Source organism: Dipodomys spectabilis, unplaced genomic scaffold (genome assembly GCF_019054845.1).
Source record: "Dipodomys spectabilis isolate Male_0828 unplaced genomic scaffold, ASM1905484v1 ptg000147l, whole genome shotgun sequence".
NCBI classification, from domain to species: domain Eukaryota; kingdom Metazoa; phylum Chordata; class Mammalia; order Rodentia; family Heteromyidae; genus Dipodomys; species Dipodomys spectabilis.
Window position 1 is genome coordinate 5,336,251 of NW_024870824.1, and position 24,036 is coordinate 5,360,286.

The 24,036-nt window shown below is 43.7% G+C and overlaps 2 protein-coding genes across 3 annotated transcripts in view; one reads left to right on the forward strand and one right to left on the reverse strand.

Moving 5' to 3' along the window:
- The first annotated feature begins 301 nt into the window (after positions 1-301).
- Kif20a (kinesin family member 20A) lies at positions 302-12,299 on the forward strand. Its single transcript, XM_042692022.1, has 19 exons — positions 302-383; positions 861-1,047; positions 2,590-2,679; positions 2,776-2,895; positions 4,577-4,715; positions 5,076-5,263; positions 5,353-5,482; positions 5,645-5,839; positions 5,943-6,054; positions 6,158-6,226; positions 6,414-6,557; positions 6,689-6,854; positions 6,987-7,151; positions 7,873-8,012; positions 8,145-8,247; positions 8,530-8,731; positions 9,765-9,856; positions 10,077-10,214; positions 11,200-12,299. The coding sequence occupies exons 2-19, from the start codon at positions 883-885 to the stop codon at positions 11,518-11,520; spliced, it is 2,679 nt and encodes an 892-aa protein (XP_042547956.1). The 5' UTR covers positions 302-383; positions 861-882; the 3' UTR covers positions 11,521-12,299.
- A 425-nt stretch (positions 12,300-12,724) lies between these two features.
- Positions 12,725-24,036, reverse strand: part of Cdc23 (cell division cycle 23) — a 36,627-nt gene continuing 25,315 nt past the window's right edge. Inside the window, exons 10-16 of one of the 2 annotated variants that reach the window (XM_042692024.1) lie at positions 19,033-19,186; positions 18,764-18,883; positions 18,368-18,443; positions 17,994-18,055; positions 15,596-15,674; positions 15,401-15,520; positions 12,725-13,838 (exon numbers count right to left, since the gene is read on the reverse strand). In XM_042692024.1, the coding sequence (XP_042547958.1) occupies positions 13,668-13,838; positions 15,401-15,520; positions 15,596-15,674; positions 17,994-18,055; positions 18,368-18,443; positions 18,764-18,883; positions 19,033-19,186 (782 nt within the window). In that variant the 3' untranslated portion in view covers positions 12,725-13,667. The remainder of the gene's footprint in view (positions 13,839-15,400; positions 15,521-15,595; positions 15,675-17,993; positions 18,056-18,367; positions 18,444-18,763; positions 18,884-19,032; positions 19,187-24,036) is intronic. The other variant, XM_042692025.1, reaches the window with a different exon arrangement.

Sequence of the window (24,036 nt, forward strand, 5' to 3'; positions counted from 1 at the left end):
GCTTTTTAACGAAAGAAATGTGTGGCGTTCAGGATAACCGCGTAAGCACGAGGCCCTGAGTCCACAGCTAAAAACAACAACAAAACAATCCGGAGACGAATCCTTCCTAGGTGAAAACGCTAACCCGGATGTACTTTTGAGGTCAGAGGTCAAACTGAACAAACGGTCTCTTTCCCTAACCCCTCCCACTTTCCTCACGCTGATTGGGAACCGCAGGTTTTGCTTTCTGATTGGCTGAACGAACTGCGCGCGTACTTTAAAACATTGTATCAGAAACAAAGCTGCCCCTCGTGGGCGGAGTTGATCTCTCTCCCAGCGAAAGTTCGGGTTCCGCCAAGGGCTGGGAGTTGGTACCAGGGAAGCAGCGAAGATCCTGTCTCCTGGTAAGTGTGCGGATGCGCTATAACCCAGTTTATCAGCTCCTGCTCCTGTGGAATAGGCATTCAGAGAGCGGAGCAGCAGCGCTCTCTCTCTCTCTCTCTCTCTCTCTCTCTCTCTCTCTCTCTCTCTCTCTCTCTCTCTCTCTTCTTAATACTCATACTTTCTATGTGAACCTTGGAGTGAGTCTGGGAAAAGATCCTAGGGATGCTAACACCACCTCCACAACACTGCTTGCCAGACACCCACCCTCTTTGGAGCGTGGCCTTCTGCTTTGAAAGCCAGTTAACTCTTGATACCTGTTCGCATTTAGAAATGCGACGCTGATCTGCGGACTGGTTTGTTCCTCTCATCCCCATCCCCTTTGCAGATAATGGAGGTGAATAGAGTTGAAATTCAGGCAGCAGGACCGGGTCATGAGGCACCTATAGTTCGCATCTATAATTGTTAATTTTCTTTTCCTTACTCTTGTTTCTTTTTAGACGTAGGCCTTTTCCTACTGTCATGTCTCAAGGCATCCTCTCCCCGCCGGCAGGCTTGCTGTCCGATGAGGATGTCGTAGTATCTCCTATGTTTGAGTCCACAGCTGCAGATTTGGGATCTGCAATGCATAAGAAACTGTTGTCAGACTGCTCTGTCATTTCCACCTCCTTGGAGGACAAACAGCAGGTAAAAGAGTTGGAGTGTGACCCTCAGCCTAATAGTTATGCATACATCTAATAGAAGATCAAAGATCTGTAATCCTGATAATGTGGGAGAACAATTCAAATTTAAAGGTCTGACAAGAAGAAAACATACGGTGTGTTTATAAAAGTAACTATTACTTGTATTATATTAATGCAGTACCCTCAAGTGCATGTTCAGTCTTGAGAGTAGAATAATCATATCTCATGGAGCCTATTTTTGTTATGTAACTTGTATAGGGCTGAAAGATGTAGCTTAATGGTAGAATCTATGCTGACCGTTTGTGAAGCCCAAGTTCAAATCCCAGCACATAAACAAAAAATTATTTGCAGAGCCATAACATGCAGCATTCATAACATTCAAACATTCATGTTTTAGTAATATCAATCATAGTTTCTATTTAGCCCCTCTTTCTGTGTTGCTAGTGTTTCTCAGCTGTAGCATGATTAATATTTGGGGGCCAATTCTTTGTATTCAGGGGTTGTCCTGTGCTTGTAGGATGCTTAGTAGCATTTCTGGCCTCAAACCACCAGATGTCAGTGATACCTTCCCGCTTGTTCTAATGTCCCCTAGAGGGTGGGAAATGGCAATAGTTGAAAACCACTGTACTATGTCATGTGTTAAAGTTAACTTATATTGGTTACATCTTTTTCCTCTCTTAGAATCTCCTTCATGAATCTCTTTCATGAACACAGGACCCTTGAAAATATCTTTCACTAGAACCACTAAAGCCTCTTAACATTCCTAAGCCATAGTAGGCATTCTAAATATCTATTGAATGAATGAGATGGATGCTATTATTAACCTCATTCTTTAGATAAGAAAACTAAAGCAGGAGCTGGGGATATGGTTTAGTGGTAGAATGCTTGCCTAGCATGCATGAGGCCCTGGGTTCAATTCCTTCATACCACATACATAAAATTTTAACTAAGAAAAAGAGAAAAACTAAGGTAAAGAAAAAAAAATTTTTTTTGGGTCCGGTCATGGGGCCTGAACTCTGGGCCTGGGCGCTGTCCCTCAGCTCTTCAGCTCAAGGCTAACGCTCTACAACTTGAGCCACAGCGGCACTTCTGGCTTTTTTCTTTTTTGCTTATGTGGTGCTGAGGAATCGAACCCAGGGCCTCATGCATGCAAGGCAAGCGCTTTACCACTGAGCCACCTTCCCAGCCCCTTAAAGAAAATTTTAAAGTCTTATAGTTCCTAGACGGAATTGGGAGTCAAAGTCAGGTGTGTTCTACTATGTTGTACTGTGCTTTGTTGAAATGTCACATGTTGATTTTTATATAGTCAATGAGTTCTAACTCAGATATTTAATAGGGCAAGCCAGGTTTTCAGGATAATGAGGAAATAAGGAAAGGTAACAAAGAAGAGCTCATGTGGGTTGACATGATTGTGTAATCAAAGGATACTTGCATTCAGTTGGAATGGGCCATGTTAGCATGATTTCTAGGAACTATGCCTTGTGCCATTTGCTCAGAGGTAACTTCTAAGATTAATCTGTAGTTTCTGTCTGGAATTTTGCTACAGGTTCTGTGTGAGGATAATACAGAGAAGGTAAAAGTATACCTCCGAGTCAGGCCCTTGTTACCTTCAGAGTTAGAAAGACATGAGGATCAGGTAAGTGTTTAAAGAAGGATTTAAGGAGGAATGATGAAGTACATAAGAAATTACCCAGGAATATTTCCTTCAGTGGTAACATTTTCCCCTTCCCAGGGCTGTGTACGTATTGAGAATTTGGAGACCCTTGTTCTGCAAGCACCTAAGGATTCATTTGCTCTAAAGAGCAATGAGCGGGGAATTGGCCAAGCCACTCATAGGTTCACATTTTCTCAGGTATGGATATACTGATCTATGAAAACTGATCAACATTTAAAAACAACTTTTATTTATCTTTTTGTGCTGGTATTAGGGCTTGAAATCTGGGCATGAATGCTGTCCCGTACCTTTTTTGCTCAAGGATGGCACTATGGCACTATACTACTAGAGTCACAACTCCACTTCTAGGTTTTGCTGGTTAATTGGAGTTAAGAGTCTCAGGAGCTTTTCTGCCCAAGCTGGCTTCCAGCTACGATCTTCAGATCAATCAGATTAAACTGTGATCCTCAGATGGCACTCAGATATAACATGTGTGAACATGCATGCAAGTCCATCCTAGGGCTTGAACTCAAGAGAGCCTGGACACTGTCTTGGAGTTTTGTTGTTGTTGTTGTTTGGCCAGTCTTGGGGCTTGAACTCAGGATCTGGGCACTATCCCTATGCTTCTTTTGCTCAAGGCTAGCACTCTACCACTGGAGCCATAGCACCACTTCCAGCTTTTTCTGTTTATGTGATACTGGGAAATAGAACCCAGGGCTTCATGTATGCTACCACTAAGCCACATTCCCAACCTATCTTGGAGATTTTTTTTTTTTGCTCAAAGCTAAAGCTCTACCAGTTGAGCTACAGCTCCACTTCTGGCTTTTCTTTTCTTTTCTTTTTTGTGAATTAAAGATAAGAGTCTCACATGGGCTTTCCTGCTCAGGCTGAGTTCAAATTCTCAGATCTCAGCCTCCCGAGTAGCTAAGATTGTAGGCATGGTCCACTGACACCCAGCTCAACTTTCGAGTGACTTTTCTAGTGGGCTGTTAATCTATGTCAAGTACTTTTTTGCACTTAGTCTTAAAAATTCTGTTGTTATCCCTATTATTCGTATTTTCCCAACAAGGATACTATAACTCAGCAAAGGTATTATTGTTAAGCCATAGAGCTTAGCCAATGTTAGAGCTATGAATGGAGACCCATCCGTCTCCAAAGCCCACAGTTACAGCCATTATATTGCCCACATTGTATATGCAGGTTTAGGATTAGTTTATAGCATTGTCTAAGTGCTTGTTGATTTGGATAAAAGATGGACTTACAAAGTGTTTGAGTACTCAATGTTTAGGAACAGCTGAAGAGAAAGCTTTATCTAAAGAGCAGAAAGTACCTACTTGAATGGTCTTCAGAGCCAACCACCCAAAAAGATTTATTTGCTGGCTCTTATAGGAGACATGTGGGAGATAAAGGATGGACTCTGAAACCAGGTTACACTGGTGACTCACACTTGTTATCCTAGCTACTCAGGAGGCCAGGATCTGAGAATTGTGGTTCAAGCTAGAGTACACAGAGAAAGTCTATGAAACTTATCTCCAATTAACTACCAAAAATCTGGAAGTAGAGCTATAGTTCAAGTAATAGAGCAATAGCAAAAAAAGTTCAGGGCTGGGCACTGGTGGCTCAGGCCTGTAATCCTAGCTACTTAGGAGGCTGAGATCTGAAGACTGCAGTTTAAAGCTAGCCTCAGCAGGAAAGTCCATGAGACTCTTATCTCCAATTAACCACCAGAAAACCAGAAGTGGCACTGTGGCACAAGTGGTAGAGCATTTACCTTGCGCTAAAGAGCTGAGGGACAGCGCCCAGGTCCAGAGTTCAAGCCCCAGGACTGGCACACACACACAAAAAAGATGGCCTCTGAGAAACTTGGATGTGTTTCTAGATATTTGGGCCAGAAGTAGGACAGGCAAACTTCTTCAACCTGACTGTGAAGGAGATGGTAAAGGATGTACTCAAAGGACAGAACTGGCTCATCTATACGTACGGAGTTACCAACTCAGGGAAAACCCACACGATTCAAGGTAAGTGGTAAGAATTCACAGAATTTATTTATTGTGCTGGCACTGGGGCTTGAACTCAGGGTTTAGGCACTGCCCTTTAGCTTTTTTTTTTCACTCTACCACTTGAGCCAAAACTCTACTCTTGACTTTTTTCGTGGTTAATTGCAGATAAGTGTCTCACAGACTTTCCTGCCTTGGCTGGCTTTGACCCATGTTCCTCAGATCTCAACATACTGAGTAGTTAGGATTACAAGTGTGAGCCCCAGCACCTGATTCACCAGTTTTCTGGTTTGCATGTAATAATGGTCTTTACCTTTTAATACCCTGAGTTATGAAGAGAAAGAGACTTGCTTCAGCTGTCCATCTTTCCTCTGACCCTAGGTACCATCAAGGATGGAGGAATCCTTCCCCGGTCACTAGCTCTGATCTTCAATAGCCTCCAGGGACAACTTCATTCAACACCTGATCTGAAGCCATTGCTCTCCAATGAGGTAATCTGGCTAGACAGCAAGCAAATTCGACAGGAGGAAGTGAAAAAGATGTCCTTGCTAAATGGAGGCCTCCAAGAGGTGAAGTGTTGGTATGCATGAAGGTAGGGAGGAGTAAGGGGTACACATCTCAGGAAAGTTTTTGTGCTTACTTTCTCTCTGTTCTCCAGGAGGAGCTATCTACTTCCTTGAAGAAGAATGTCTACATTGAAAGTCGGATGGGTACTAGCACCAGTTTTGATAGTGGCATTGCTGGGCTCTCTTCAAGCAGTCAGTTTACTAGCAGTAGCCAGCTGGATGGTATGTATTAGGTCTGGGTTCTATGCCAGTAATAGTAGGGACATACTCCCTGTTCCCTACAGGTCTATAAGGGTTGCAGACCAAAGGTTGCAATATTAGGTTCCATTTTATGAGATGGATTGCTCTAGGGTTAAAAAGACTCTACATTGGCTTCTTCCTCAGAAACAAGTCAGCGGTGGGCACAGCCAGACACTGCCCCAGTTAGTGTCCCAACAGACATTCGCTTCTCTATCTGGATCTCCTTCTTTGAGATCTACAATGAACTGCTATATGACCTGTTAGAACCACCTAGCCCACAGCGTAAGAGGCAGACTCTACGGCTGTGTGAAGATCAAAATGGCAATGCTTATGTAAAAGGTATGTGAATATGAGGGAGGCTACAGAAACTCTGGAAGGGATGTGGAAACTAGGGAAGGAATTGAGTGTTCCTGCCTTATATCTTTCTCTCCTTTGGCTCCAGATCTCAATTGGATTCATGTTCGAGATGCTGAAGAAGCTTGGAAACTCCTCAAAGTCGGTCGTAAGAACCAGAGCTTTGCCAGCACCCACCTAAATCAGAACTCTAGCCGAAGGTGAGTTATAAAAATAAACCCTTCACTGTATCTGGGGAACTTTAGTTTTCTGCTTGGTTATGGAAGGGATGCAACTGACTTTTCTCTTTTTCTTAACTTTTAGTCACAGTATCTTCTCAATCCGAATTCTGCACCTTCAAGGGGAAGGAGATATGATCCCCCAAATCAGCGAGTAAGTTTTTATTCTAAGACATTTTGGCCACTTAGTAGTTGTGGGAGTAGAGGAGAGGTCTTCAGAGGAATTACTTGTTCTCTCTCACATATAGATTCCCAATAGGCCCTCCCTTCTCCAGAACTTATGATGGGCTAGCTTATTCACACAAGGTTCTTATGACAGACACTGGGCATCATCATTCTAGGTTGTCACTCTGTGATCTGGCTGGCTCAGAGCGCTGCAAAGATCAAAAGAGTGGTGAACGGCTAAAGGAAGCAGGGAACATTAACACATCTCTACACACCCTGGGCCGTTGTATTGCTGCCCTTCGCCAAAACCAGCAGAACCGGTAAGCTGTGAGGTGGGAAGGCTGGGAGGCTGGTCAATTTGCTAAGACTTACTGGTCGTCAATGGGGATGGTGCTGGGATACTCAGAGAATAAGTTCTGCTCATAAATCTATGTTCCTGATTCTTTGTCAGGTCTAAACAGAACCTGGTTCCCTTCCGTGACAGCAAGTTGACTCGAGTGTTTCAGGGCTTCTTCACAGGTAGAGGCCGTTCCTGCATGATTGTCAATATCAATCCCTGTGCATCTACCTATGATGAGACACTGCATGTGGCTAAATTTTCAGCCATTGCTAGCCAGGTGAGAATCTTTGGATGTGAGATGCCTGCTTTGAGTTGGTAACTTCATGAAAGCTATTAAAAACTATTTAAGAAGTTAATGTGGCTTTTTTTGTTGTTGTTGTTTTTGGGCTTTTTTTCCCCCCTCGTCTAGCTTGTACATGCCCCGCCTATGCATCTGGGACTCCCATCCCTGCGTTCATTCATCAAAGAGCACAGTCTTCAAGCATCATCTGGCTTAGAAAAAGGGAGTAAGGCAGACCTAGGTCTTGATGACCACATTGAAAATGAAGCTGACATCTCTGTATATAGCAAGGAGGTAAGAATACAAGAAAGTTTTTGTGAATAACTACTCAAATTTTATTACCAATCCTGTCAGAAAATGTGAGACTATTTCCAAAATACCCAGCAAAAGGCTGGTCTGGAGGCATGACTCAAAGGGTAAAACACCAGCCAAACAAGCAAGCTAAGCAAGAACGAGGCCTTGACTACAAACCTTAAAACTGCAAAAAAAAAAAAAAAATTATGGCAGCTGAGTATCAGTGGCTCACACCTGTAATCCTTTCTACTCAAGAGGCTGAGATCTGAGGATCAAAGCCAGCCTGGGCAGAAAAGTCCCTGTGAGACGTATCTCTAACTAACTATTCAAAAACCAGATGTGGAGCTGTGGCTCAAGAGATACAGAGCACTGGGGCTGGGAAGGTGGCTCAGTGGTAGAGCGCTTGCCTTACATGCCTGAGGCCCTGGGTTCGATTCCTCAGCACCACATAAGCAGAAAAGAAAAGCTGGAAGTGGGGCTGTGGCTCAAGTGGTAGAGCGCTAGCCTTGAGCTGAAGAGCTGAGGGACAGAGCTCAGGCCCAGAGTTCAGGCCCCACGACCGGACCCCCCAAAAAAAAAAAAGAGATACAGAGCACTAACCTTGAGCACAAAAAGGCTCAGGAACAGTGCAGCAGCTTCCTGACTACACACTCCATACAGCCTTTGGGCTTTACCTATTTGGAACATAGGCAATTTATGATTTCTGACACGTTGTTCCTAGGAGCTCCTTCAGGTGGTAGAAGCTATGAAAACACTGCTTTTTAAAGAACGACAGGAAAAGTTGCAGCTGGAGATGCAGCTCCGTGATGAAATTTGTAATGAGATGGTAGAACAGATGCAACAACGGGAACAGTGGTGCAGGTACAGTACCTTCTGAGTGATCCCTCTACGTTAACTGGCAGAAGGCAGAAATAGGTACTAGGATGAAGTTGTGCGTCAAGTGTTCTCCAGTTCATTCCCTAGAATCTTCACTCACTTCTTTCCTCCTGACAGTGAACATTTGGATGCCCAAAAGGAACTATTAGAAGAAACATATGAAGAGAAACTAAAGATCCTTAAGGAATCACTAACAACTTTTTACCAAGAAGAGATTCAAGTGAGTTGTCCTGAACCTATCCAAACTAGTTGTTCAGATTTATTTCCATCACTAGATTGCCTCACATAAGCAGATTTTATAAACTGGTTAAGTGCAGGTATATATAATTCACTTTGCTAGGTAGGTGTTCCATCTTTGCTTAGTTAATCAAGGAAAAGGCAAAAATGACTAACAAAAAGCATTTTGAGGCTTAAATTAACCGTTAAGGATTTTATTCATTTGTTCAACATCTGGTCCTGCAGTATATGATATATAGAATTGTATTCTCTTCTTTCCTCTTAGGAGCGGGATGAAAAAATTGAAGAGCTAGAAGCTCTCTTGCAAGAAACCAGACAACAGCAGGCTGTGACTCATCAACAGTCAGGACATGAATTGTCCCTGCGACGGTCACAGAGGTTGGCAGCTTCTGCCACCACACAGCAGCTCCAGGAGGCTAAAACTAAACTAGAACAATGCAAAGCAGAGCTAAGCTCCACCACTGAAGGTGAGGAAGGGAAGGAGGCAGGAAGCATGATAGTGCTTCGGGGAAAGACATGGCATTCAAACCTAGGTCTTTGTTTCCTTTGGTGGTACTGGGGATTGAATTTAGGGCCTTTACCTGTCAGAAGGCCTAAGTTTGACAGGCTCATGGCTCCCATAGGAGAATACCTGCTTGACTCCCAACAAAATTTTGTGCAACATTCACTCTAGGATGCATTTGACCTCTTTTGTGCACACACATGCTCATAGCCTACAAACTATTCCTTAGCTTTTTTGCTCGACTGGTGCTCTACCACCTGAGCCACAGCTGTATTTCCAGCTCTTCTCTGGTTAATTGGAGACGAGCTCACAGACTTTCCTGCCTAGGCTGGCTTTGAATGGTGACTCTTACATTTCAGCCTCCTGAATAGCTAGGACTATAGGTGTAAACCACCAGTGCCTGGCTTGACCTCACTCTTAAAATTTGGTATAAGCTACTGTTAACTCAGTCTGGGAAGCTTGGCACTGGTAATTCATGCCTAAAATTCTAACTACTCAGGAGGCTGAGATCTGAAGATCTGTGTTCAAGGCAAGCACTCTACCACTGAGCCACCTTCCCAGCCTAGGAATGAAGGGCCATAAGAATATTTCAAACAGGGCTGGGAAGGTGGCTCAGTGGTAGAGCACTTGCCTTGCATTCCTGAGGCCCTGGGTTCGATTCCTCAGCACCACATAAGCAAAAAGAAAAAAAAGCCAAAAGTGGTGCTGTGGCTCAAGTGGCAGAGCGCTAGCCTTGAGCTGAAAAGCTGAGGGACAGCGCCCAGGCCCAGAGTTCAGGCCCCACGACCGGACCTCCCCCAAAAAAAAAGAAAAAAAAAAAAAGAATATTTCAATCACCAAAAAGCTGCAAGTAGACTACACTGTGTCTCAAGTGGTATATGAGCAAAAAAGTTAAACTCAGGCCCTGAACTTGAGCCCCAGGACTGGCACATGCACATAAAAGGTAAGTCCAAAGCTGAAAATTCCACACATTCAAGTTTCCTGTTTCCCTCCCTCAGAGCTACAGAAGTACCAAAAAATGTTAGAACCACCACCCTCAGCCAAACCTTTCACAAGTGATGTGGACAAGAAGTTAGAGGAAGGCCAGAAGGTAATTTCCTTTCTCAGTTCTTTCTCAAAGTTCTTACCTAAGACAACCTCTAAAGTATAACGCTCTTATATCAGTTCATGTGAGTACAAGGTGTTTTTTTTCCCCCAGTCCTGGGGAATGGTTTACCTTTCCTTCCTAATTATACTTTTCTTGAAATGGCTTTCCACCAGAATCACTATTCTAGTTGGTATTAGTCACAATCTTATTCCTACTTTCTCAGAACATACGGCTGCTGCGATCAGAACTTCAGAAAGTTGGCCAGTCTCTCCAATCAGCAGAAAGGGCCTGTTGCCACAGCACTGGAGCAGAAAAACTTCGTCAAGCTTTTACCACTTGTGATGACATCTTAATCAAACAGGTAAGGGCAGTCTGTTATCCTCTTCCATCCCCCACCCCTCCCTACCTCCTCTACTTCTTTCTGCTTCCTCCAATGCTATGTGAAAAAGGGAATGAAGAGGATGGAAAAAGATTTTCAGGTGGAACTTATAGTTAGAGGAGTTTTGGGGTTTTTTTTTGGTCGGTCATGGGGCTTGAACTCTGCACCTGGGCGCTGTCCTGGAGCTCTTCAGCTCAAGGCAAGCACTCTACCACTTGAGCCACAGCACCACTTCCGGTTTTTATTGGAGATAAATCTTCTTGCCTGGGCTGGCTTTGAACCGCGATCTGCAGATCTCAGCCTCCTGGATAGCTAGGATTACAGGCCTGAGCCACTGGTACCTAGCAAGAGTTACTCTTTCTTGCAAAATAAAAATAATCTTTGTTCAGTGTATACTTACCAGGAAGTCTATGCCAAGTGATATTATAGGCACTTGATTGGGAGGCAGATATTATCATACTTTGTTGATCATACTACTATTTTATGTATTAATTAGAAAAAAAGTAACAAGCTGTGACAAACTGTCTTTTTAACCCAGAGCAAGGACTCTACCTGAGCTATATTCAGCCTAGTATGTTTCTTGCCAGTAAGATGCATCCTACCTTCAGGATCTTAAAATGTGAAAGAAAAATGACTAGGCAGCATTTGATATCTTGAGACTAAGGCTCTTTTAAGTTTACACAAACTCTGAAGTGCATACTACATTATGTGTTAGGAAATATCACTGTTCAGCACTGCTTATATCTAGGAATCAAAATATACACCATTCAGTTACAATCATCTTTGAAGACACAAAATACTAACATATATCATACACCTCGATTCTTCTCCTTGCTGGGATTTGAAATCAGGGCCTAGTGCATGTTAGGTGTTCTATTACAGGAGGCATGCCCCAAGCTTACCTTGCTCTTATTTCTGTAATGTAGAAGACAGAAATGTTTTCTCTAACTTTGCTCATGTCCCTTAGGACCAGACCCTGGCTGAGCTGCAAAATAACATGATGCTAGTGAAACTGGACCTTCGGAAGAAGGCAGCATGCATTGCTGAGCAGTATAATACTGTCCTAAAGCTACAAGGCCAGGCTTCTTCTGCCAAAAAACGCCTTGGTGTCAACCAGGAAAACCAACAACCAGATCAACAACCACCAGGGAAGAAACCATTCCTTCGAAACTTACTTCCCCGAACACCCACCTGCCAAAGCTCAACAAACTGCAGTCCTTATGCTCGGATTTTACGCTCAAGGCACTCTCCTTTACTCAAATCTGGGCCCTTTGGCAAAAAATACTAAGGCTATAGGGAAGAGAAATACAGCTATTGCCCTGAAGTGGAACAATTGCTCAGCCTAATACTCTTAAGCTTTGCCATATACTTGGAACTTTATCCAGAATGTAATACTCAGATACTATTTTTTCCTCTTTTGTATTATAATCACCTATATAATCTCATTCTTTTCACATATGGTTTTTATGCACACAAAAATTTAAATATATTATTGTTCACATTTTTATTTGAATTCCAAATTTAGCAAAAACATTAAAGCAACTTTTAAAAAAAGACAGAAAAATTGACACAAACTTCATTTTATTCTAGCTAATGGGAATCTTGCACAGGAATAGCAATAGAAACCAGACACTAAAATAACTAGTGAAAGAAGGCTTAATAAGAAATGAATCCAAATGTCACTAGATAGTCTTAAGCTTTTAATATAAAATGAAGTATCACACATTAAAAGGTGAGTAAAAATGTTCAAGGAACAACACAAGGCTGGATCCTAAGCTCAGAATAATCCATAGCATCTCTTGTATAAATTCATTACAACAGACAAATAGCATATTATCTACTGAACACATGCACAGGCCTGAAACCCTCAATGAGCACCATAACAATGATTCCCATATGGTCTAAACAAATAGGGCTGGGGAAAAAAAAAAAGTATTAGAGATAAGAAAAACAGACCAGCATGAACACTTACTTTTACCTATAGTTATTTTCGAATGTCCATGAAATTATCTGTAATCCTGGAAATGGAGCAGTAGCTCAACTGGTATAGAGTGCCAGCCTTGAGCAGAAAAAGCCAAGTGAGTGTGAGGCCCAGAGTTCAAGCCTCAGTATTAACACAAAAAAGACTATTCCTGCCGGGCGCTGGTGGCTCACACCTGTAATCCTAGCTACTCAGAAGGCTGAGATCTGAGGTGGCTCATGCCTGTAATCCTAGTGACTCAGGAGGCTGAGATCTGAGGATCGAGGTTCAAAGCCAGCCCAGGCAGGAAAGACTGTGAGTCCTATCTCCAATAAACCACTAGAAAACCGGAAGTGGCACTGTAGCTCAAGCAGTACAGTGCTGGCCTTGAGCTGAAGAGTGCAGGGACAGCACCCAAGCCCAAAGTTCAAGCCCCACGACCCACAAAAAAAAAAAAAAAAAAAAAAAAGACTATTCCTCTTTTCTTGTCCTGTCTTAGTAAGGGTATAGCTAATACCTTAAATACCTTTGCCCTAGGAAAAATCCATCAATAGTTCAGTGTTCTATTCAATCCTAAATTATTCCCAATTTGAAAGCTTCTAGAAAACTTTTCAAAGGTGTTTCAAAGAACATTTTGTAGAGTAAGAACACATGTACAGATCTACTATGTAAATGTAATCAGCATCAAAATAGAGATTATGCTCAACCAATTCACAAGGTATTATCTTGACACTGGCCAATGCCTGTAATCCCAACACTAGGGAGGCTTAGACTGGAGGACCAAGTTGAGGCCAGCCTGGGCAATTTAGTGAGACCTTGTCTCAAATAGCAAAAACAAAACAAAGGCCAGGTTTGGTCATACCTGTAATCTTGGCTACTCAGGCTAAAATCTTTAATATGAAGCCAGTAACTAGCCATGGCAGCCAAATCTAATAGACTTTTCTTTCCAATTAACCAGCAGTCAGTTGTGGCTCAAGTGGTAGAGTGCCAGCTTTGAGTAAAAAAGCTAAGCAAGAGCTTGAGACTCTGGGCCCTGAGTTTAAGCCCAAGAGCCAGCCCAAAAAAGAATCCTCCAAAATTAAAAACTCATTTTTGTCTAATGCAGAACTCTGCCTCTGCTTGACCTACTCCCTGCCCAAGAAGGTGGAGTGATAGATTCATCTCATGTCTACCCCATTCCCAGCAGCATTGAAACTTGTTCTTGTAGGATGGCCTGTGCTAAAGTGCTATACAAGGGATGTTTTCGTGAGTGGAGGGGAGGCCCTGGAAAAAAGCCAAGAACTATAGCAACTCTGAATAGGGAAGAGTGAAGTGCTTCTAACTAACAAAAGACAAGTATCTGTTCTGCCCCTGAAGGTATATAAACTCCCTAAAGCTATTTTCATCTGTAGAAATGAAAACAGCTAAGGTCCTTGGGAAAATAGACATGGCCATTCCTTACTTAAAGCTTAAGCAAAATGTGCTGACTTAGGTAATTATGGTGTGACTGAAGACAAGTTGAGTGGAGAAACTCTGCGGGTGGGCGTATTGTTAGCAGACAGTGAAGCTGGGAGGAAGAAGGGAGCAGGCATCTCAGTTGTGGGAGTCTCCCCTTGGTTCCGAAGCTGTAGGATTTGTCGGAGCAAGGCCTTACCTTCTTCTCGGGTCTGAAATAAAGTCAGGCAATTGTTTCAAAATATATCCAAGGCTATTCTCAAAAACAGGCTATTAAAAATACTGTTAAATGGATAATTGAGTTAGGCAGACCAAAGTAGGTTTTTAAATCAGGCATGGTGGTACATCTGTAATCTCAACCCTTAGAACTAAATCAGGAAGATTACATGTTCATGGCCAACCTGGGTTACATAAAGTTATAGAATAGCCCAGGCTATATAAGCAAGACTCTATTCCTAAGGGGTGGAGAGAATCCGCAAGCTCCAGTGACCTCATGGATAAGGCACTGGCCTCCTAAGCCAGGGATTGTGGGTTTGGGTTCCACCTGGGTAAAGTTACTTAAGAAAAAACAAAACAAAAAAAACCTCGTGGCTCCCGCCTGTAATCCTAGCTCCTCAGGAGGCTGAGATCTGAGGATCACAGTTTAAAGCCAGCCCAGGAAAGAAACTCCAAGCAAGAAACTCCGTGAGATTCTTATCTCCAATAAACAAGTAGGAAACTGGAAGTGGCGCTGAGGCTCAAGTGGTAGAGCACTCGCCTTGAGCTGAAGAGCTGAGGGAAGTAACCAGGCTGAGACTTCAAGCCCCATGACTGACAAAACAAAAAACAAAAACTCAGTACCATAAAAAATTTAAAAACATAAAAAGGAAAGGCTTCCTACTGATTTTTCTTTTTGTCATGGGACTTGAACTCAAGGCATGGGCACTGTCCCTGAGCTCTCTTGCTAAAGGCTAAGCATGCTACCATTTTGAACCACAGCATCACCTCTGGTTTTCTGGCAGTTAACTGAAGATAAGAAACTCACATAGGGGCTGGGAAGGTGGCTCAGTGGTAGAGTGCTTGCCTTGCATGCCTGAGGCCCTGGGTTTGATTCCTCAGCACCACATAAGCAAAAAGAAAACAAAGCCGGAAGTGGATCTGTGGCTCAAGTGGTAGAGCGCTAGCCTTGAGCTGAAGAACTGAGGGACAGCGCCCAGGCCCAGAGTTCAGGCCCCACGACCGGACCCAAAAAAAAAAAAAGAAACAGTCTTTCTTGCACAGGCTGACTTGAACTGTGATTCCCACACTGCAGCCTCCTGAACAGGATTACAGGAGTGAGCCACCAGTGCCCCACACTAGTAACATTCTTATCCACCTTCCCACATCATGGGGGTGTATGTGTATTCCAGGCTTACTTAGCCAGGTACCCGTGGCTTACACCTATAATTCTAGCTACTCAGGAAGCTGATATCTGAGGAAGACAGTCAGAAAGCAGCCCAGACAGGAAAATTAACCAGCAAAAAGCTATGAAGCTGTGGCTCAAGTAAAGAGTGCTACACTTAAGCAAGAAAGCTAAAGAATAGCACCTCAGTTCAAGCCCCAGCACATACACATGCATGCACACACACACACACACACACACACACACACACACACACACACACACACAAACACACACACACACACGCATACACGTGCACATGCATGCACACACACATACACATGCACACGCACAGATATACAAATGACACGTTAGCCTAAAATCCAAACCCCTTACTAAGGAACTGATACATACATCATTGAATGCACAACATTTCTGGGCACAAGTTGAAGCTTCATCCCATAGCTTGCACTTAAAATAGTACTGGGCCAGATAGCGGAAAGCAGTGCTTTCCTCCAAGTGTTCCACTATTTCCTAGATAAGGATAATAGGAATGAGTGAGTGATAAGATTAAAGTCAGTAAAACAATTCCCATGCTATCACACATACCCCACAGGAATAGATATCTTGGATATATTTGATGTAACACTGGGCAGCCTGTTCCGACTCAGTCAACTGTTCATGAAGCCTACAAAAGAAATTACGAAGCAACTTAAGTATTAAAAAGTAAAAACATGATTAAGACACACACACAAAAATCACAATACCTAAACAAGTATAATTTTTCACAAAAATAACAAAATTGAGACCCACAAGACTTTTAGTGCCCAGCAGATAGTTACTATTAGAAAGATTAGAAACAAGACTGTGGTTCAAATGATAGAGCACCTGCCTAAGCAAACTGGAGGCACTAGGGCTGGGAAAGTAGCTCAGCGGTAGAGTGCATGCCTTGCAAACTGGAGGCACTGGGTTCAATCACCAGTACCAGGGGTGAGAAGGGGCAGGAGGATCTGAATTTCAGAATCTCTTAAGCCTAGTACTGGTGGCTCACACCTATAATCCTAGCTACACAGCAGGCTGAAATCAGGGGGTCACAGTTCAAAGCTAGCCTGGCCAGAAAAGTCTAATCACTAGAAAACCAGAAGTCACACCATGGCTCAAAGTGGTAGAACAATAGCATTGAGCAAAATGAGCTAAGGGACAATGCCCAGGCCCTGAGTTCAAGACCCACAATTGCCGGAGGCCAGTGGCTCATGCCTGTAATCCTAGCTACTCAGGATCACGGTTCAAAGCCAGCCCAGGCAGGAAAGTCGATAAGATTTTATTTTTTTTTTTGGTAGGTCGTGGAGCCTGAACTCTGGGCCTGGATGCTGTCTTCAGCTCTTCAGTTCAAGGCTAGTACTCTACCACTTGAGCCACAGCGCCACTTCCGGCTTTTTCTGCTTATGTGGTGCTCAGGAATCAAACCTAGCCCTCATGCATCCAAGTCAAGCACTCTACTACTGAGCCACCTTCCCAGCCCTCCATGAGACTCTTATCTCCAATAAACCACCAGAAAACTAGAAGTGGCACTGTGGCTCAAGTGGTAGCATGCCCACCTTAAGCTGAAGAGCTGAGGGGCAGTGCCCAGGCCCAGAGTTCAAGCCCCACAACCGACCAAAAAAAAAAAGACCCACAATTGTCCAAAAAGAGAGCAAGGGAAGGGGTGACATGTACGCATGGCTGGGAATGTGGCTTAGTAGTAGAGTGCTTCCCTAGCATGCACAAAGCCCTGGGTTCAATTCCTCAGTACCACAGAAACAGAAAAACCCGGAAATGGCACTGTGCAGTGCTATCTTTAAGCAAAAGAAGCTCAGGGGCAGTGCCCAGGCCCTGAGTTCGAGTCCCAGGACTAGAACAACAACAAAAAATGTCCTCCTTACCCAATTTATGTAACTGTAACCCCCTGTATATTACCTTTATATCACCACCACCACTACTACTAGAATCTCTTGGCCAACTTTTTTTTTTTTTTTTGCCAGTCCTGTAGCTTGAACTGTGGGCCTAGGGACTGTCCCTGAGCTTTTGTGCTCAAGGCTATCATTCTACCACTTGACTGGTCAACTATTTCTGAGTTATTAGTTAAATTAGTTGGCCCTTATCAGGAAAATAGGATTTGATTTCATTTCTCTCCTCCTTTCCTTCCTCCTCCTTTCATTTCTCTCTTCTTCCCTTCCTTCCTCTCTCACTTTCTGTTTATTTGTTTTTATCATGCTAAGGATCAAACTCAAGGCCTTGGACCTGCTATGCCAAGTACTCTCATCACTGAGCTATATCCCTGGCCCATTCATTCATTCATTCTTTTTCTTTGTAGTACTGAGTTTGAACTCAGGGCCTTTTGATTGTCAGGAAGACACTCCACCTTTTTGAGAAGTGTCACTTTTTTTGTTGTTGTTTGGCTGGGGTTTTTTGGTGCTGGTTCTGGAGCCTCAACTCAGGACCTTGTGTTCTTGCCTTGCTCTTTTACTCAAGGCTGGCACTCTACCACTTGAGCCATATCTCTACTTTCAGCTTTTTGGTGGTTAACTGAAGGTAAGAGTCTCTCAGATTTGTCTACTAGGATTTGCTTTGAACCAAGATCTTCAGATCTCAGTCTCTCAAGGAGCTAGGATTAGAGGTGTGAGCCATGGAGGCCTGGCTAAAAGTGGTACTCTCTAGCATAGGCAGTGAATCAGGCTAGACATTCCCCATCTACCCCTCCTACAGTAAAGTTGGTTTGCCTCCAGCAACACACACACACACACACACACACACACACACACACACACACACACACACACACACACACACACACACACACACACACACACACACACACACACACACACACACACACACACACACACACACATGATGGCTCATTCCTGACCAGCCTTCATATATATCTCGCTATTCCCACACTCATATATAATAATGGAACCTAGAGAAGACATAGGAAATATCAGCCGCATTCCCTCCTTTCACTTACTTTGCCAGTTTCACAAGAGCCATTTTCTCCACATCACCCACAGCATAAGCTCTCCAGTAACACTGTCAAAAAAAGTCACTTTACTACTCAACTTGTAACAAATAATCACATAAAGAGTAAGAGCCTTCTAACCCTTCTAGAAGTTCAGACATGCAAATCACAAAGCATTTTAACCATTTCTGACACATCTAGATTACATACTAGTATTCACACTGATCTCAGCTAGCTTTGTTTTTACCCTAAGGATGTAAAAAAATATTCAAACTTCACATGCACATAGATCACAATAAAGATAAAAATCAGTGCACAAAGAGCCTGATCTTCATGTAACAGCAGATTCCCACCCAAAATCTTAAGGCCCCAATTTTAGGTACCTTTTTGGCTTCCACTAGTTGATTGAGTTTCTCATAACATTCTCCTAAGGCAACCAGCATACGAGAATCATTAGGCCTAAGAAAAAAGCATAGGTAGTCTGAGCAGAGACTACCACCAATAACTTCAGCCTTTCATCAAGGAATAGCACCACTGCTATTGTACTCTTATTTCAAATCTATTCAAGGACTGGTCTTTAATAGAATGCTTCATATAATAACATTACTTTGTGTTCATAATTGTACTATTAATCCACTAGTGGAAGACATTCAATAAAAATGATCAATGTTTAGTCAATTTTAACTTAGGTCTCCATAAACCATCACAGTGACTTATTAATAGCTATCACAAGGCAAAGAAGCAATATAATCCTTCTCACACCAAGTGACCAGACTTACCGAAGCTGGTGGGCCCGTCTGTAATAATAAAGGCAGTAAAATGGCATCTTAAGGATTTCATAAGTCTGCCCAAGGCCATACCAAGCTCTGTAGTCCCTCTTGTTGACTTCAATGGCATGTCTAAGAAATTTAAAAAAAAAAAAAGACTGGTGAAAAGGCAAAATCACTGAGGTTTGCCACTTATAGGCTCAATATAGGTTCCTGACATTACAGCAGTCAAGTCCACCACCCTTCCTTCCTCCCCCAACACACACTCACTATATGCTTACCGATAAGCCTGGATAGCAGCAGATGTGTTTTTCATTTCCATGTACTCATGTCCCATTAGGGTCCATGCCCCAAGATACCGAGGATTCAACTTGAGGGCTCTCTGGAAATACAAGGCTGCTTTCTCATGCTGAGAACGTAAACTATAATAGTTGCCTGATTAAAAAACAAACGAAAAATTCATGAATACCTAGAAAGGTTTTTGTAAAAGTCTGCACCAAGGACTCATGCCTGAAATCCTAACTACTCAGGAGGATGAGATCCAGAAGATGGTTGTTTAAGGCCAGACCTGACAAAAAAAGTATGTTAAGCTCCATTTGCAACATAACCAGTAAAAAGCAGGGCTGGAGGGTTGGCCTAAGTGGTAGTTTGTTGGCCATGAGCAAGCCAAACAAGTATGAGGCCCTGAGTTTGAACCCTAATATCACCACCCCCAAAATTATACATTATATACTATATGTATATTTAGTACATATATATATACATATACATATATATATAAATGTATGTGTAATTTAAAAGTCTGCTAAAGTGGGCTGTCCATTAAGTGAGCATGAAGCCATAACCCATTCTCCCTAAAGCCCTGATAGAAAAACTAAACTATACACAAAAGGAATATCATTTTTTGTGGAGGGAGAAAGGGAGGGGGAGAGAGACAGGGGGCGGGGGTGGGGGGGCCTTGGCACACCAGTCCTGAGGCTTGAACTGCTTTTTAGTGATTAATTGGAGATAAGGGTCTCTAAGGTTTGTCTGTCAGAACTGGCTTTAAATCATAAAGCTCAGATATCAGCCTCTTGAGTAGGATTACAGGTATGGGTCACTGGCACCTAGCTAAAAACATATAAAATTTGATCCTTTTCAAAAAAAAAAAAAAAAAAATTGGTCATGGGGCTTGAACTCTGGGCCTGGGCGCTGTCCCTCAGCTCTTTAGCTCAAAGTGAGCGCTCTACCACTTGAGCCACAGCACCACTTCCAATTTTCAGGTGGTTTATTGGAGATAAAGAGTTTCATGGCCTTTCTTGCCTGGGCTGGCTTTGAACCGAGATCCTCAGATCGCAGCCTCCTAAGTAGCTAGGATTACAGACCTGAGCCACTGGTGCCTGGCTGATACTATTTTTATAAAGCAAACAGCCTGGGATTAGGAAGGTGGCTCAGTGGTAGAGTGCTTGCCTTGCATGCCTGAGGCCCTGGGTTCGATTCCTCAGCACCACATAAGCAAAAAGAAAAAAGCCGGAAGTGGCGCTGTGGCTCAAGTGGTAGAGCACTAGCCTTGAGCTGAAGAGCTGAGAGTCAGCGCCCAGGCCCAGAGTTCAGGCCCCACAACCGGACCCCCCCCCTCAAAAAAAATCCTGCATATGAGTACATATATTTAAATGTACCATGAGAACAAGTAAACACAAGTAATATAAAGATGGAAGGGGCAGATGGAAAAAAGAAAGAAAGAAAGAAAAGACCAGCAAAAAGCAAAAACCCTGTTACTTTAAAAAATATCCTTTGTAAGGGAGGGACCAAGATGGTGTAGGGAAACACCACAGCTCTCCAACCAAATAGAGTTCAGGTTTCAATGCTCCCTTTCTCCAAGAGACCACAACAACTAAAAGACGATTACTCAAGGAGATACAAGAAGTGAAAAAAGAAAAGGGAAAACTTCAGAACCTATACAAAGACAGGAAAGCGGGGAGACGGGGCTCCGCGCCGAGCTGCTCAAGCCACCTGGCACTGGACAACCACAAGTGTCCCAAGGCTCCTGGAAGACTCCCAAGAGCTGGTGCCAACCCAGAGAATACAAACAAAAATCAGAACGCAGAACCCGCTCGAAGACCTCCCCCCCCTTACCCTTCCGGTGTGGTGCCTCTTCCTGGCCAGCACAAGCAGCCCAACCCAGCCAGGAGCAGCAGTAGCTGCTGGCAGCAGTGGTGAACGGCCCTAGACACAGTGCCTCTCTGCACAGGCAGACCACGGGGGGGGGGGGGGGGGGGGGGGGGGGGGGGCGCATTGGTGGCTGCAGCGAACAACTCCAGACCCGTGGCGGGGCACAGCACCTCTCCATATTGGCCCACATAAGTGGCCCAGCTCAGTCCTCAGCTGCAGTGCAAACCCCCAGACTTGCAGTGGGGCGCCAGGCTTGCATAAGTGGTCTAGCCCAGAGCAGGGATGGCAGCTGTGAGAAACCCCAGACCCTCGGTGCCACACCAACAGCATAAACAGTGACAAAGGCTGTGAAACACAGACCTAGCCTGCACCACCACCCAGCATAGCCCACAATCATCTCAACCAATGTTGACCAGCAACCTACAGCAGACAAAACCAGCCATCTGCCACAGCACCATTGGACAGCTCCCAATCAGTACTCCACAGGGTGATGCCCCCCTATTTCACGCCCCTGCCATGGGAGAGCATTGATGGTAAACCCCCCAGAACTTGGGTTAGAACAACCCCCCCCCACACACACACCAGGGCTACAGGTCCTAAGGAAGCTGGGAGCTGTGCAAATGCACCAGAAATAAGCCGGAACACCCAGCCTGCCAGGCTTGACCAAGGGCACCCCTGGGAGGGAACACAAGCAGTCCAGGCTTCTGATCCTTGACTAAAGGTGGGAACTGCCTAAGATATCCAGTAGGCAGTTGAAGGCACCCTACGTGCATCCCAGACAGGAACCCTAGCTATCTTAACTGCTTGCCCGAGACTGGTCAGGACCTGAGTGCACACCCCAGCAGAGGGCAGAGTGTGTCTGCCCATCACAATCTAACAAGAGTTAGCGCCACATGGGTCAGACCAGCAGCTGGAAAGCAGCCCCTCCCACAACAGAACCTCAGACCAGGTAAAGTACTCTCAACCAGCCCAGTGCTGAGAGCAAGCTACATCAATTGATCCAGGAACAAATCCAGAACCAAGCAAAAGTAGCCACCTAGCGACCAAAACAATCAAGAGCCTGGAATTGTTCTCCAATAATTCCTGAATTCACATGCAAAAATCAAAGTGAAAAATTACAAGATTTATCAATGGCCAAGACAGTAAACCAGACTCAAAGGCCAGTAACCACACAGGGGAGAATGCCAGTGGAAGCGAAAAAGAAATGGAAGACAGGGCTGGGAAGGTGGCTCAGTGGTAGAGTGCTTGCCTTGCATGCATGAGGCCCTGGGTTCGATTCCTCAGCACCACATAAGCAGAAAAAGCTGGAAGTGGCGCTGTGGCTCAATTGGTAGAGCGCTAGCCTTGAGCTGAAGAGCTGAGGGACAGTGCTCAGGCCCAGAGTTCAGGCCCCATGTCCAGGAAAAAAAAAAAGAAATGGAAGACAAACTACACCCAAGAGATAATAGAGGCAATGACTCAAGAATTAAAACAAGAAATAGATCAGAAATATAAAGAACAAAGGAAATGGCTCAATTTCCTCCATGCAAAATTCAATTTCCTCCATGCAAACCACAATAGAAGCCACAGTTAATAGAGTGAATGAAATGGAAAAAAGAATATCCGATACTGAAGAAATGCAGGCACTGGAAAAAAAAAGTTACAGATATGGAAAAAACACTCAAAAAATGCCAAAGGGAAGTCTAACAACAAGCAGACTCTGCCAAGAAATTTAACCTTCCTATAATTGGGGTGGACAAAGGGGAGGAATACTAGAATAAAGGAATGCAACACTTATTCAATAAGATCATCACTGAAAATTTCCCATCTTAAAAGAGAAAAATCTCCGGGCGCTGGTGGCTCACGCCTGTAATCCTAGCTACTCAGGAGGCTGAGATCTGAGGATCGCAGTTCAAAGCCAGCCCGGGCAGGAGAGACCATGAGACTCCTATCTCCAATAACCACCAGAAAAACCAGAAGTGGCGCTATAGCTCAAGTGGTAGAGTGCTCACCTTGAGCTGAAGAGCTGAGGGAGAGCGGCCAGGCCCAGAGTTCAAGCCCCACAGCCGACCAAAAAAAAAAAAAAGAGAGAGAGAAAAATCTTGGAAGTGGTGCTGTGGCTCAAGTGGTAGAGTGTTCACCTTGAACTGAAAAGCTCAGAGGTAGCACCCAGGCCGAGTTCAAGTCCCATGACCAAAAAAAAAAAAAAAAAGAAAAAGAAAATCTTACCTACCTAACAGAGGACTACAGAACACCTAACAAGCAAGATCCCAGGAGGAACACTGCTAGGCACATTACAGTAAAAATACAAGACTTTAGCAATAAATAAGCAATCTTACATGCAGCATAAGAAAAAAAGGAGTTATATTACAATGGGAAAAAAAGTAGAATTACTGCAGATCTCTCCACACAAGACACTGAATGCAAGGAAAGCCTGGGAAAGTACCATCCAAGCCCTGATAACCAATAACTGCCAGCCTAGACTGGTACATCCAGCAAGGCTAGCATTTACATTTGATGGAGAAACTAAAATTTTTAATAGTAAAGAAAAACTAAATGAATTCATAAACAATAAGCCAGCATTACAAAGAATGTTAAGAGAAGGATTACAATCCAAAGAAAGCAATCAGGAACAGGGATCCATACCAGATAGATATCGTTAGGAGACCAACTTACTAAACACAGGAGGAAAGGAAAGAAGAAAAACTTAGGAAAGTAGAAAAATGACAGGAAACACAACATACCTCTCTATAATAACCATAAATATTGGGGCTGGGAAGGTGGCTCAGTGGTAGAGCACTTGCCTTGCATGCATGAGGCCCTGGGTTCGATTCCTCAGCACCACATAAGCAAAAAGAAAAAAGCCGGAAGTGGCACTGTGGCTCAAGTGGTAGAGTGCTAGCCTTGAACTGAAGAGCTGAGGGACAGCACCCAGGCCCAGAGTTCAGGCCCCACAACCGGACCCAAAAAAAAAAAAAAACAAAAAAAACCCATAAATATTAATGGACTCAACTCACCCAAAAGAAAAAGAACTGTAGATTGGATCAGAAAACAAGATCCAATGATTTGCTGTCTTCAGGAGACCCACCTCACAGCCAAAGATAAAAGCAAACTCCGAGTGAAAGGATGGAGAAGATCTGCAATGCAAATGCCCC